Source organism: Asterias rubens, chromosome 19 (assembly GCF_902459465.1).
Source record: "Asterias rubens chromosome 19, eAstRub1.3, whole genome shotgun sequence".
Classification (NCBI taxonomy): domain Eukaryota; kingdom Metazoa; phylum Echinodermata; class Asteroidea; order Forcipulatida; family Asteriidae; genus Asterias; species Asterias rubens.
Window position 1 is genome coordinate 12,623,767 of NC_047080.1, and position 16,173 is coordinate 12,639,939.

At 39.5% G+C, this 16,173-nt stretch overlaps 2 protein-coding genes across 2 annotated transcripts; both read right to left on the reverse strand.

Annotated features, from left to right (window-relative positions):
• Positions 1–2,674, reverse strand: LOC117303406 (immediate early response gene 5 protein-like). The gene has a single exon (XM_033787592.1). The coding sequence runs from the start codon at positions 2,398–2,400 to the stop codon at positions 1,573–1,575; it is 828 nt and encodes a 275-aa protein (XP_033643483.1). The 5' UTR covers positions 2,401–2,674; the 3' UTR covers positions 1–1,572.
• Positions 2,675–6,990: 4,316 nt separating this feature from the next.
• Positions 6,991–16,122, reverse strand: LOC117303250 (putative methyltransferase C9orf114). Its single transcript, XM_033787404.1, has 12 exons — positions 16,022–16,122; positions 14,391–14,421; positions 12,947–13,066; positions 12,559–12,647; positions 12,064–12,134; positions 11,669–11,758; positions 11,411–11,460; positions 10,868–10,998; positions 10,547–10,625; positions 10,035–10,236; positions 8,651–8,798; positions 6,991–7,639 (listed from the first exon to the last, which is right to left on the reverse strand). The coding sequence occupies exons 1-12, from the start codon at positions 16,097–16,099 to the stop codon at positions 7,574–7,576; spliced, it is 1,155 nt and encodes a 384-aa protein (XP_033643295.1). The 5' UTR covers positions 16,100–16,122; the 3' UTR covers positions 6,991–7,573.
• Between the last annotated feature and the right edge of the window lie 51 nt (positions 16,123–16,173).

Below are 16,173 nucleotides of genomic sequence, written 5' to 3' on the forward strand. Positions count from 1 at the left end.
TTATTTTGGAACAATTCTTCATTACTGTAAATAAATGCCCCGCTATTAAAATGAGTTGGTCCATTTCACATGTAATGACATACAAAAAAAAAGAAGGAAATTCGTGTTTAGACTCGTCTGGCAACCAGAATGATGCAATTCATTATTTAGATAATATTTATGGCAAACAGCCAGAGAGTATCTTGCCACGCAATGGATCGTACCACACAATCATGCAACCTTTGGAATCTCGGTGAACTATTCACCAGTAAGTCACATGTGGTTAAATCAAACACAATTGCAACAGTCAGGGGCGGTGTATGGAAAATTACTGCTTGATTAATCATAGCTTGGTAGGATACAAAGCCAAAATAGGGCAAGTACGAGTACACCCAAGTCTGGAAATTTGTCCCTAAATTACACTACGTGGATATTTCGCAAGTTTTTTGGCTCTCATTCTGTTGGTTTTGAGAGTGTTTTTTTCCCTTTCCGTAGAAACCGGACATGAGGCATAGCCTGATCTTAAACTGTACATCCGTCATGATTACGTGGAATGTCAATGGTTAATTCGAATATCCACATTGTAGCTGTACTTGACTGTATATAGTATGGTCTCCCAAGGGGAAGCACTGACACATGCTAAAGGAAGTTGACACAAAATAGCTATGTCCTGTCTAGCGGGAAGGGTTTTCGACAGATAACATTTTCCCAGTCGCAAATAAAACTTGGCATCAGGTGATTTTTTCCCTAAAATTGAAACAAAAACCTGTTACAATATTAAAACAGGTGAAATTTGGTATCTATCTATTGACCGGAAATTGTAACAGCAGGAAGCAAAGAAACCGGAAACCCCTGATGATAACTTGACCCCAATAACATTGGTAAACCTCAGTCAAGAAAAGAAATGGTACATTATCTGATTTTTTCTTTTTCACAGGGCAAGTGTTATGTCACCACATGACCTCGATTTCCCCGCGAAAATAAATTCTTTGCATTCAGCCATTCAATGTGCACGCCAGCCGTGCTTTTGTGTGGCAAGCTGTGGCATTGTGTTATAGTCAAGACACGCCCGGGCGTTGTGAATTCGCTTCCCGCATGCAACAAAGGATGCGTGTTTCCCAAAGCAAATACATGTACTGGCTCTTTTGTGAGATCACCCTTTAGTGGGTGGCTAGATTTTTTTGCCACGTTGACTGTGAATAGAAAACCCCTAAAATGGTAGCACCAATTCACAGAGTTCAAACTGGCAAAGCAAATTAGATACAGAATGTTGTTTGAAAGCGAAATAAACAACTGGGACGAACGTACTTTCCTGTATTAGACATAGACGTGTCGTGTTTGAAAAATTTACGAGTTTGAAAAGCAAAATCAGAAAATGCCCATAATTTACCAAGAACACAAAGTAGCCACTGTGTTACAAAAATACAATAATAAATAAAAACAACATACATTCTTTTGACCAATAGGTAATAATTGCTCGCATCCAAAGGCACAGGATTGAAAAACACCAATTCATCATAAATCAATCAAATCAACATGTTATAGGTGACAATACAACAAGTTCACATAATGTTCGTTAGTCCAATCCGTATGTTAACAGGCAGCAATTGGCATCTGAAGTTGTTCAAATGGTCTTGGCATTGAAGATGTATACGATGACTGTTGCAAGTGATTACTTCCACTGGACGACGAGGAAACAATGTTCGATTGAGGGTTCGATTCTCCCGATAGTCCATGAAAACCAGACTTGAAAATGGTGACAAGACTCGTGATAGATCCCTGTTCAGGGTTCACTTTCTCGCCCTGGCTTTCTAAGTCTGTTTTAGGTCGTTTAGGCAGGATTGATTCGCAAGCCTCTCGTAGTTCTTCACTTGAGTCCGATCTCTTTCGTTTGCATGCATTGCAGCCGGACTTGGACGGTGGGGAATTTGTGTTCTTTTGTCCCAGCACCATTCGTTCTTTGTCTGGTGATGGGGTGGAGTCGGGGCTCTGCTCCGTAGTAGGCTTACTACTAGCCGGTTCAGGTTTCTCCTCCAGTCTAGCCTGCACCGCCGGCGAGATCTCGGCGACAACAGGATGGCAGTTTTCTTTGTCCTCCGTTGGTCGTTGGGTAGCATTCTCTTCCGAACTGTCCGTACGTTGACAAGACGAAGGTTCAGGGGTGGTAGTTACTGAGTCCTCTTCATCACCCCAGTCTGGAGCTTCAGTACAATCCTCTTCATCCTCAACGGATTCCCTGTCCATGGAATGCAACTCGGCTGTTCTAGACATTCTATTGCACATTTCCTCGTAGTACATCGCCCGTGCGGAATGAAGCACCGAAGCGACGAGTAGATTTTTCCTGAGGTTTACACCGCCACGTTGGCCACGCGACCCGGTGATCTTATTGATAGACATGGTGATTATTTGTTGGGCTTCCATGTTTTCTGCTTTCAAATACCCCTTCTTAAATTCAGCAACTTTATCTTGTTATGATCCACGAAGTTGCCAGACTACACTGGTTAACACCTCGGTCTGCTGTGAACGTTTACAAATCGTCAAGTTGAAATAAATAATGGTAGTATTTGGGCGACGTGGATGTGTACCCAAACGCTCCAGATGTATGAATGAAGAATGACGGTTACTCACTGGCAAGTCTTTATCCGGGCCAAAGGCGTCACGTCCGCTGACGTCACTAAATCAATCGTGCATCCAATCACAGGCCGGCCAACCAAAAATAGATATGAGGTATCCCACGTGACCATACAATGAATGGGAGTCGGCCCAATCATCGATCGTGATAAATAAGTACGTCATCTGTCCTTCATGAAAGGAATTTCCACATGGCACGTCAACACCTTGCCCGTAGCGCCAAAACAACGTTGCCAAGGAAGGTTGCAACCATGAATAAAATATGAGTAGTTGGTGTTGAATCGAATCTTATAAACAATCGCTCTATAAAATCACAAGGATATACATTTTCGTTCTTAAGATAAAAACAAAACCATTTGATTTCCTAAACATAGAAAAATGTTGTTCCTTTCCCAGAACAAATCAGTAAATGAGTAATTTTCTTCTTAACACGAAATGTTTGTCAAAGGGGCTGTCCCGAATTACACAATGCGACGTGCTGCAACAAAGGGAGTTTTGTGGAATGCCAATGTATGGCGTTCCGAGTACAACCCGCCAAATAAGGCAAGTAGTCAAGGTTATGATATGGCGCACTCTGGTTTCAATGCTTGTAAACACACGTTTCTACACCATGTGACAGGACCGCCAAATTTAGACTGGAGAAAAACAATATTCCCCAAAAGAAAATAGTATTTGGCCAGATCGCTCCAACTATATTGCGTGTATCCGTCATTTTGTATAGTTTGTGTGGTTTTGAAAATATCAATATTGAAAACAACCAACCAAATTGTTTATAAAATACAAAACCGGACAATATTGCACGATTGTTAAATGTTTGTATGCTGTTGCATGGAGGTAGAATATGGTTGTTGGTAGTTGCATGTGTTTTCTGTTTAGTATAATATAATTTTTTTTCGACAAATAGTTCAATCACGTGTTCCTTTTGCTTGACCCTCTACCTCGGGAAATCATACACAATTCATAAACCGCCGATAAAATTACATGGGCATACTATTTATTTCGTACAAGACTAACCTACATTGTGTTTTATAAAGCATGTGTGTGTCACCTTTGTCCAATTCCGAAACCATTCGAATTTAAATGACTAAAGGGAAATTAAATAACACATATTTTCCTAAATAATTAGTCATCTCAAATGTGATTTGCCAACAAATAGTTTGTATCAGTAATGATGTGAAAACCCCTACAAGGTGTGAGTAAAGGGGGTTTACTTAATTAATGTGCATCATACAGACATCTCATTTCAGCTGAGTCACCAAATGAAGCAAGCCACAACCTGTCCTGCTTGAACCAATGAGGCGTGCCACAACGCGCCTCCGGCCGAGTCACATGATCCATTGTCACTTTGTTGTCATCTTTGTCTGGTTCCCTTAGTGCAAAAGCAATCTTGAATACTAAATCTCATCATACTATAGTGCCCAGACTTCATACATCGCTTGGATGAGATGAGGAAAAACAAAATGGCCGCACATTAATAGGCTTAGTATTTAAGGGGGATCATTCACTCGAGTAATTTTTACGCTTTCCCATCGATGATGTTCACTGCTTGGGGAGTTAAATCAATCGCGAACGGAAACAAGAAAGATTTGAGGGAGAAGGGGGGGGGGGGGTGCAGGCAACACGCGAGCAGACGAGAAGGGGTTTAAAGGTCATGGTTTAAAAGGGCACAGAGGTCACGGTCCATCCTCCCATTGCTAGCTGTCAATGGCACAGTAACATTGCTCTTTGAAACAATTCTGACCAATGGTAATCATGATAAATGATTGTCAGATGATTTTATACAAAGATCGTGTCTTAGGCTTAATACATTTAAGTCCATCAAGTATCTAATTCAAACAAAAATAACAACAGATATTAGCTTGTTAAGTCATATTGTTTATTTAATTTCACTTACAAATAATGTTGATAGTAGATCTTATATTAAACGCACGAAGGCCCATTCGTAAAACCCAAATGCGCTAAAATGCAAATTAATTTATTTCATAAACCAAATATTTTTTGTCCATATGAAACCGTATACAACGGAAACCGAATTCCAAACAAATCAGACAATGTTGCTAGTCTTGAGAACCAGAAGTCAAGAAGTACCCGGGTTAAGTTTGTTTTTAAAAACGGTGTTCCACATTGAGGTATTTAGCGCTTGCGTAGACTACTCGGTGAAAACGCATAATAAACACTGGTGGTTTGACCACTCTATGGTTTGACCAAGCATCATTTCACAATAGTAAATGTCATTGATAAATCACCATAGTGACGACTTGATCAGGGTCGTTTTGAAACGCACAATACATCCTGGTATTATAATAAGTATGCCACGTATTAAGAGAAGGTCGGTGTGTGTGTGTAAGCCACCAGATTTGTCTTTGTGGGAATACGTGTATTTTCTTTCAGAATGTTGTCATCCTTTTGTGGCAACAGCAAATCAACAATATGCGATACGCAAACATTTGGACATTTAAAACGGAGATTTGCTCAGAATTTACCGGTGACAGGCAACACACGATATTAGCAAATAACAACGAACATTACTTAGACAGTGTGACAACTAAAGGAAATTAAGCAAGCATTAACCTTTTGGGCATTGTTAACTCTCCTCAGACAAGTTATTTTGACAATTAGTAAATTACTTTTAGTATAGAAACACTTGAATGACTGTCTTAGTCCAACACCAGTGTCATACGGTCAATTGAAGGCCGTATGAACTCTATAATGCTTCAGGCTCAACTTGTTTATTATTCGTGAAGGACGTGCCAAGGGTTACAGTTCGCGATCTGCGTTTATTTTCCCTTGTTGGGTTGGAGGGGGGGGGGGGGGGGGACCCGTCGTCATCGGTGACCCTAGTCCAAGATCACCCAGTATGACCAAGTTGACCTTGAGCAAAGGGCATACGTGAATGAAAAGAAGGAACTAATATGCTGGTAATAAGTGAACTCCAGTACACAGTTTGACCCGTGACACGGTCTACTCGTTCTCAATATCAACATCATGATTATGCCAACTTGTTTTTTACATGGGATTTTACATGGTAACATGGTGTATATGGGTAAAACCAAAATTAAAAGTATTTTTTCCTAATAAGTTATAATATTTTCTGGTGTTTTGCACAAATTAATAACTAGGTCACATTTTAGCACACTTTTTATCACTTAATATGACAATGTTACACACATTTTGAGGTCTGCAAAAATCACCTTCCATCAGTTTCAATTGAAGAAAACATAACAGCTAAGAAAAAACCCTCCATGATGGCAACAAATATTATTCTATCCCTCTATCTGTATTGGATACAAAGGAAAAGCCATCTCTCACCAGACACTATTGAAAATCAGCTTAACGCAATCTCTTTTTCATAAAATGTGCAAAATGGCCCACTTATAAATCAATATTGCAGAGTTCAGCAAAGACTGTATTATTCTTAGATGGGATCCCATCGCATTGGCTTCCGATGTTGCTTTATTTACTGGCCACTATTTCCTGTACATAGGCTTCAAGAAGTCCTCAAGAGCTATACAATCATGTTATTGGTATTGTGGATAGTTTGGCATTATGATGAAAATGCCCACTCTATTTGTTTATCATGCAGGGACAGTATGACAAGGTATATTTTAGCATTTTTATGGTTTTTGGTTTTAATTTATTTGTGCGTTTTATTTTACATATCTGTTTAGTATTATCACAAGTAGATGGAATGGGAGCAAGAGACGAAATGAAGTTGTAAAGATCAATATTAATACATGAAACAGCAGTTGTTTGCCAATCACAATACACCGCCCCCACGTTTGGATGCAGAAATAATGAGTTGAATGGAAGTGATAGTCGCAAGATGCAATCAACATCCTGTACCTGAGGAGCAAGGGGGAGATAACAAACGATGATACCATTCACCAATCCCAGAATTCCTGTTGTATCTGCCGGAGGAAACGGGAACAATGTTCCAAATTCCAGGGCACCAGAAATTACATCAGAAACAACTTGGGAGCAACATCTGTGTCTTTGCTCTTTCACAATAGGGAATACACCATGAAAATGATAATGATGTTCCATTGTTGCAAATGTCAATTTGTATAGGTCAGGAGCCAGGGGTAGAGAGAAAGGTGGAGAGGCAGACTGGATGGCCTTGCAAACAAAACACAAACAGGAATAACTTCATTCTAAGCTCTCTAGGGATGCACTCTACAAAGTCTGTCTCCTACCATGACTATAGGAGGCTGCTTGGAGGGTGCCTCTCCCAACATTTCACTACAATTATGAACTATCTAGCCTTGCCAGACGCTGTTCAACATTATCAAAGCTAACGCTAGTTGAATATTCCCATGGTTTTAAGCTCATAACCAAGGCAGTTGGGAACCTTATCAATCGCCCCCCCACCCCTCCCCCAACTCATAGTTTAAATCTTCTTCTTGCACCCAATGAGGAAATCACATCAGGAAACATTTTACACTTATTTGCACCATCTCCCCCAATGAGGATATTGACAATCCCTTAACAGCAGACCTTTAGATGATGATACTTTTTATACTATCCCATTGGGGATAGCATTAACATTATACATGAAGTCCTCTATCAGCTGTTGCTATTGTAAACTGCTGGTTGGTCTGCCAGTGTTACCTTCTTTTATGAAGTAATTCTCTTGCATCTTATTCCTTATGAGAGTTACACAAATCAGGAACCCCAAGAGCAGTTTGAAGATGTTTTAGTTGCTTGGCAACCTCTGGACCCATCAAACCAGGGACCAAATCATCACAGCTTGTGTGAAGCACTAGGAAAAATAATGTCACAAGAGGGCGCTATCAAAAGTTACTTGACTTCCAGCTCCACGATGACTACACGAAGAACAGCAGAAAAATCCAAACAAAGCGCAACATTAACAAGATTTCATATTGGGTTTATTGGAGGGAGGGATCGAACTTCATTTCATGTTGACCAAAGTAAAGTCATTATATCTAGTGTTAGAATGTTTTCATCAACTATGGGTTACTGCTCGTTGGATCTGGGGTCTGAGTGATGATAAAGAGATCAGAATGGCCTCCTGGGGGACAAGCGGAAAAAACAAAACAAAACAAAACAAAAATAATCAAAATCAAAATCAAAAGAAAATTTTATCCTATGATGGGGCAATAATTAAGCAGATATAATAATTGCTAACAACAACACAAAGGATTGGGATGTGCTTTAATATATACATGTATCTTGCATGAACATGACCTTACAACATGGCCAGGTTTGCCTACAAACTGTTACAGGTTTCAAACATTCGGAGGCAAGACTCTGTAAGCCACAGACTTCTATCATGATTTACTAAGCCTTCTAACTTGCTGGAAAGTGTTACATAGTGGGAAGTAGCGTCCAGTTACAACATACTAGTGTAGGACAAGTAAGATACACCATTTGTAATAATATGGTGGATATGTTTGTGCGTGTTTATAAATGTCGTTACAAGTAACCATGAGTTCAAAAGCTATATCATCTAGAACTGAGTGAAGTCAAAGTCTCATAAATTATGAGCAAATTGTAAAAGGAAATTACAAAGTCACAGACAATCTCAGTACCAAGTCTCAATGTACAAATGCGACTACATGTATAGAGTAACAGTTGAGCAGAAATACTTATCATTTAAATCATTTTTAACTCTCAATGCTTCCTTTCTTATCAACCTCTGATGGACAATAGTAAGCCTTAAAATAAACACCTATCAAATTTCATACATATGCTTACCACCAAATTGTGCGCATATGACTCTAAGATTCACCTGCTAAACAGGGTACCACAAGCACTGATCTAAAGTAGTGCTTTGCCATTGGGACCAGACCACTACACACATTGTCATAAATCTCACAAAGTACAGTAGACATTACAATAATAATGGATGTGTAGCTACTGTAGCTACCTGCCTCAAAAGGTTCATGCAAACATTTGTAGAAAGTCAAGACAATTATAAAGGTTTCAGCAGTGTGAAGTGGTTAAAACACGGCATCTAGATATCCTACACAGACTCAACAGAAACTAGCAATCCAGATTGTATTTTCCCTGATTGACTTACCTCAGTCCTGATGGTTCGACTCCCTTGAGTGGGGCATGTATTCACGTAGTGATCAAACAGTAGCTCAGCTGCTGATATCATGAGATGCTCATCAGCATCCAGACTGTACTCTAAGCCTTTCAATCCACCAAAAACTATCAACAGATGCCTGCAGCAGAAACAATACCTTATCATTATAAACAAACTATGGCATACATTGTGGCTGATCTGGAAAGGGATGGGGCTTTGGCTGTGTCTTAATTAGCAGCTATGGCTGCGGCTATCAACAGATACCTGTAGCAGAACCAACACCTTACAGACTGTGGCATACATTGAGGCTTATTGGGGCTTTGGCTGTGTCTTAATTAGCAGCTATGGCTGCGGCTATCAACAGATACCTGTTGCAGAACCAACAGGTTACAGACTGTGGCATACATTGAGGCTTATCTAGAGTGGGGCTTTGGCTGTGTCTTAATTAGAAGCTATGGCTGCGGCTATCAACAGATACCTGTAGCAGAACCAACAGCTTACAGACTGTGGCATACATTGAGGCTTATCTAGAGTGGGGCTTGGGCTGTGTCTTAATTAGCAGCTATGGCTGCGGCTATCAACAGATACCTGTAGCAGAACCAACAGGTTACAGACTGTGGCATACATTGAGGCTTATCTAGAGTGGGGCTTGGGCTGTGTCTTTATTAGCAGCTATGGCTGCGGCTATCAAAAGATACCTGTAGCAGAACCAACAGCTTACAGACTGTGGCATACATTGAGGCTTATCTAGAGTGGGGCTTGGGCTGCGTCTTAATTAGCAGCTATGGCTGCGGCTATCAACAGATACCTGTAGCAGAACCAACAGCTTACAGACTGTGGCATACATTGAGGCTTATCTAGAGTGGGGCTTGGGCTGTCTATTTACCAGCTATGGCATGACTGTTGCTAAGGGTGTTGCTATAGGCATCCTATGATTCAACACTTGTTCCCATGACAATCAAGCCATAGTCGCAGCCACAGCCGCTAATTCTGGCACTATCTTATCACTTGAATCACTTTGCTCCTTTCGCTCTCCTGCACAGAGCTTATTGTAATGAAACTGTATTATTTTGTTTCTTCAACTAACCTGAATTCAGAAAGCTGTAGTTTATCCTCATCCACACCTCTCTCTGATGTACCTAATGTTGCATCAATAAACCTTCTTGAATCACTTTGCCCCTTTCCCTCTCCTTCTTATTGTAATGAAACTGTATTTGTTTCTTCAACTAACCTGAATTCAGAAAGCTGTAGTTTATCCTCATCCACACCTCTCTCTGATGTACCTAATGTTGCATCAATAAACCTTCTTGAACCACTTTGCCCCTTTCCCTCTCCTTCTTATTGTAATGAAACTGTATTTGTTTCTTCAACTAACCTGAATTCAGAAAGCTGTAGTTTATCCACATCCACGCCTCTCTCTGATGTACCTAATGTTACATCATAACCTTCTTGGTAAGGTCCTTCAGAGAAGACTGCACTGAGCCCAGAAGCCAATCTGACTGAATAACCCCAGTAAATTCCAGCCTCAGTCCGTGGTGCTGATGGTGAGACCACTGTACCGGTGAATGTCTTCCTCTCTGTATTAATACACAACAACAAAAACATCTTGCATTAACAAAAAGGCAATGTAAATGGCTTGACTGCTAAGATTTCCAAAAGAATCTATAACTGGATATTAAAACAGCTTTTGGTTACCAGTGATGCAAGCAGCCTATCAAGGCTGGTTGCAAATCGTAGACTAGAAAAGTCCGATCGTTGACAAGCATGCACTGGATCACATTTAGTCAAACTAAGGTGTATTATGGTCCTTGATGAAACTTTGTGATAGCTGTGCCGACATGGCAGCAGCAGATTACATATAGCTATGAATGACTAAGATCCACTCACCTGAGTTAATATAATCTTCTCCATCCATCTTAACTGTTACTCTCAGACCTGGTTTAAGATTCCTGTCTATCTGGACCTCCTAAAATAGACAAACCAAACCGGAAAATAAAGCAAGTCAAACTCACAAACAAGAATTTCACTTATTATGAACATAATAACTAGATTGTCTGCATCCAAGCTTTTCTGAAAAACTCCTCTGTTATTTAACACCCATTAAGAAAATTTATCTCATTGTCTTAAGAGTAAGAATAACTCAATACTCGACAGGATTGAAAGATATTTATCAGACTCAATGTCAAAATTGGAACACTTAATTATTACCTTTAGGAGTCCAACACTGACAAAGGATCCCTTTCCTTGCCGTACGGTGCGGTCCATCACCAAACCTTCCCTGTATCGAGAAAATTCATCAGCACGTAGATGGTGTGGACAATCTAAAGGATTGAGAAGTCCTAAAAGAAAAGAACAACATCTAATATTACTATCCATGACAATACAGCACCTAATATTACTATCCATGACAATACAACATCTAATATTACTATCCATGACAATACAACATCTAATATTACTATCCATGACAATACAGCACCTAATATTACTATCCATGACAATACAACATCTAAAATAATAACCATGACAATACAACATCTAATATTACTATCCATGACAATACAACATCTAATATTACTATCCATGACAATACAACATCTAATATTACTATCCATGACAATACAACATCTAATATTACTATCCATGACAATACAACACAATCATAACAGGGAATTACCCCCCTCCCCCCACTCTTGGCAAACAAAAGGAATATAAAATGTGAAGAAACCAAGCAGAAACTAATGCACTCACCTGCAAACTGTAAGTCTGCCTGCATCGGGAAGAAGTTTTTTCTGAGATATCTGCAAAGAAAATGAAAATGATGCTAATATATCATAACAAATTTATGTTTTTGCCACATTTTGAAAACATTTGTATTGTTGCAAGACATTCTCACCTATACTTCTGTTCTTCCATTGAGTAAAAAAACTCTGATTAGGTCATAATGTTTAGAGTCTAAAAGAGGTGTTTAATCATAAGAGAAATTAAAATAAAGTTGTGAATTCTTACTGTGGACATTCAAGATACTGAAGAATTCTTGCAAGTTGTACGTTTGGGTTTCCTTTCTTCCCAATGCCATCAAAGTTTCCATCTGTATTCCTGAGGGTCAAACATAAAGTCCGCTTATTTTAAGGGAATAAGAAGACAGTGTAATACATGCTACTTGTTTGTATTGTGAGAGGTAACAAGTCAGGGTTGGTTGGTTGATTGCACCATTTGAAATAAGCTTGATATGCGAGCGCACATAATCTCTGACAAAACATAAACCATTTTAAAAGTTTTTTCTTCTAGAAGGTGACCAATAATGGGGTACTTTGCCTTTAAAAGAAAATAAAATAAAATTAAAATCACAAGCATTTCTGAGCAAAGTTACTTGACTTGAGGGACAAAGAGTTGAAACTTACGATGCAGGCATACCCGATTCATCAAAGATAATGACTTCATCTACGGCAAACACAACCATGGCTCTGGCAATCTGAGTACAACAACAAGTAAAATGAAAATGGAAAACTGTAATACAACATTTTTTTTTACATGAAATCATACTTAGTAGGTTGTGGCATGTCATGGCTGAGCGGTAAAGAGCATGGGACTCAAGCAAATAGTGTTTCTTTTCAGAGGAGTGTGGGTTCGAGTCCCAGTCATGTGACACTCTGGTCCTTGAGCAAGTCAATATACTTCACCATATTTGATTTGTCTTTTTGATGTAATATTAAAAAGGGTTAAGCCTCGTGATTCTGGTTTACAAAGGTTTCCTGTAAGCTACAGTGATTCTGTTCACTGATGAAACATTCTTGTTTCATTAATAGAAATATATTCAATAAGAATGCATTTATCTGAATGAATACATGATACGCAAGGAGCCAATCCATTGGGTTGTGGATGGGGTGCATGCCTACCTGTCCTGCGAGGTAGGTCCTAAGCTGAGGTGACTGTGCATTGTCTAGAATAGAACCAGGAAGAGCTACACTCACAGTCCAAGGACGTCCTATGGGTAGATCAGACAAACATGACTAAATAATGCAACTTCCTATCACAACTTCAAATAGAAGTGTACTTTTTAACATTAGCAGCTGATGAGAAGCAATTCTCAACTAATCACATCATATCACAGCTGGACCCTCTTTGATTTGAAAAATTGTATTGTTACTTAAACTGTCTCAAGGGCAGATTAAGGAGGACATTTATAAAGTTTCATCCAGGTTGTCAAAGGTGTATCCACTAGACGAGTTAGGTTTTGGGTTGGGTTTGGGTGGCGGCGGGTAGAAAAGGAGTTAATATACCAACCTAAAACCCTCCTCTCTGCTTCCTTGGCTTCAGCATCTTCTCTTTCCAATCTCTCCGCTTCTTCTTTTTCTCTCAGCCTCTCTAACTTGTCATCTTTCATCATTTTCTTCTTCCCTTTATCTGGTAATATAAAGTGACACGAACGAATGAAGACATGTTGTCTGAAGTTAACCAAATATAAATGAATTGGTCAAAACACATGGAAAATTAGCCTAAGACACGGCCAGGTATAAGAAAAGGAAGTCTGACATAAGGAATTGTTGAATTCTTTATCATTATTGTTCTTTTCTGACTCTAGGCCTATTGAACTGGGTATCATATTGGAAAAACAGTCAACTGTGCACAAAGCTATCTGCTGTATACTGTGTGTGTAAATCACATTCACTGATATGCAAATGATTGCACAGTTTGAGGTACAAAGTCATAAATTAGGGAATAACAGTGCGAGTACCTGGTCTTCACTGGTGGTAATTGTAATGTCTTGAGTTCTACAAGAGCTGTTGCTTTGATGCTTGCTTGGTTTATTGTGTCTCACACATGTCTTGCTTATAATACACATACAATGTAAGATATATACTTATCAATGGGCTACTGTTTCAAGGGTACAATCACTGTATGGGGTGGTGGTCTCTATATGCATATTCATTAGTTGGATCATGATATTGGAATGTGGATGAGAAACACATGGCGAGGTCCGTTAACAGCGCCAGCCACCAACCAAGGTCATTACCACGCAGTGAAGACCGGGTACGAACACCGTTATTCCCATTAATAAATACCTTTTTTTATCGAATTAAACGGCTAAAATTTTCCAAATTTTGTTACTTTTCTCTCGGCTATACTTCCAGACATGTTCAGGGGCCATATTTGAGCTTTTGATGGTTCCCATAGTTTTCGTGCGTTAATCACATTACTGATCTTTGAGACCAGTGACTCTTTTAAATAATGATCTTTTCAGCGCCTTCACTTGGGTCAAAGGAGGCAAATGATTGGACGATAGCTGTTCCTTGTGCATTAAAACGCGCGCATGAGCTCGGCGTCAGTTTATACGCGCGTACATGTTACCACGCGCACTAAAAATTGATACATTTTCAGCGCGCGTACGCGTAAGTGCGCGAAGTTGCAATGAAACTAACACAGATATAAATAAGCGTGCCATACAGTGCAATGCGCAAGGTTTACACAACGTACGCTGATTTAGTGGCCACTTATTCGCTATTTTCCAAAGCCGGTCTTTATACCACCGTTTTCACTCCCACACGTGACCGGGTTTTGACCAATCAGAGACTTGAAAACGTCCAAGGTATTTATTAATAGTGAATCACACACTGTGTATAATATTGAAGTTGAATGGCCAGACAAGTGAGGGAGTTCTTAGAATAGAAAGCTACTCTAAAACCATCAATCAAAATATTGTAAATTTTCTGCATTCAGTAATACTTACTGTCATCCCTCCATTTTTTCCATTCTTTCGGCTGGAAAATGAAATAATAAAAATACATATCACAATTCAATGACAACTGTATCAAAATAAATAAAATATATTTTTTTAAAGTAATCTCATTCTCAAATTATAAGAATTAATCATTGTTTTTACACAGATTCAGGCTGTGAAATGTGAGCTATGTACTTGTGATGATCTTAACCCTTGACACACCATCACAAAGATCTAGGGTAACTAGTTGCGATAAAGTAACCCTCCTGCCGACAGCATAGCCGGAGGGTTACGAATCATACGCAATCTGTGCTGGGCGAAATGGTTAAAAACGTACAATTTTGACAGCTAACACGAGTCAGCAGATTTGCTTCATTTTTACCACTTTTGAAAATCATGACACAAATCATGACCATTCGCCCTGCACAGATTGCATATAATTCGTAACCCTCCGGCTACGCCATCGGCAGGAGGGAATATGTTATCGCAACTATATAGGGCAACAAGAATTTTAACCAAGTTGGTTACTTAGAACAAATTCACACCAGACCAGTGACTAGTCACTAGGACTCCAGTCAGACTTGACTTTCATTGCCTTGCCCCCTTGTGACTTGAATGATATCACGCTGCGAATGCGGATGCAAAGCAAATTTTGACGCCCAACCACATGTATGTTTTTGACGCAGGAGTTGAACACATGGTTTAACCATGAAGGTTCAATTCAACTGTTCGGTTGTGAACAACTGCACGTCAACAGCCACATCTGTTGGATAACTTTTCGTATGGCGCCACCACATTTTCACCCTTTCACAAAAAGGGATATCTCATTCTCATTCTCATTGAGGTAAATTATACTATATTATTTCATATCGAATGAAAAAGTGGTGGCGCCATACGGAAACTTTTCCCAACACTGCTTTAGGATTGCACCAATTATTACAGTACTTTTCACCTACAGTTAGTGTTGTTTTATATCACTGCTATGACCCGGTCCTACTACTTGCCGTCAACTCGCCGACTTGCCGTCAACTCGCCGTCAACTCATTTTCGTGCCGTCAACTCATTAAGTTTACATGAAAAATCTATAAAAAGGGGGCACGGAAGTGTTAAGTCTGGGCTAAACTACATATTTCTCATGGTTTTCGGTACAAATTCATTCACAAAAACGACTTTGTGTTGATAAAAAAACAGTGCCAATCATTGACATCTTGGGCCAAGACTAATCATTGTGAAAAAGGAAGATGGCGGCCGACAGTTTTTCGGCTTCGAGAATTTTTTTTCACGAGAAAAAAACTCAATTTTTATTCCGAAATATAACCTAAAACTTACGCGAATGCTCTTTGAGCTGATACTTTACAGTTCTATGTTTCTTTTGTGGATTTTAAATGAATATTGGCGGAGTTGACGGCGAGTTGACGGCGCAAGTGAGTTGACGGCGAGTTGACGGCAAGTACTAGTACTAGTAGTAGGACCCCTGACCGCTCTGCGGAGTTGTGTGTTGGTTGCAATTCATTATTTTTAGCCTGGCTTTTTGAGGCTAGGGGGAAATTTACGCGTCGTTTGTTCTTAAAATGACATATAATGTTGCTTCTAAATCCATTGTATAATTAGATTATCAGATGAAGATGACAACCACATACCTTGGAGGAATCCAGAGGTCGTTGAGAAGCACCTTTCTTCTGTTTCTTAGACTTTGGGGGCGAAATTGAGTCAGACATGTTTATCACAAGACGTCAGCGAAATGGTAACACCTTTTCACCACACGTGTTTTCCACAACTGCCTATTGATGGC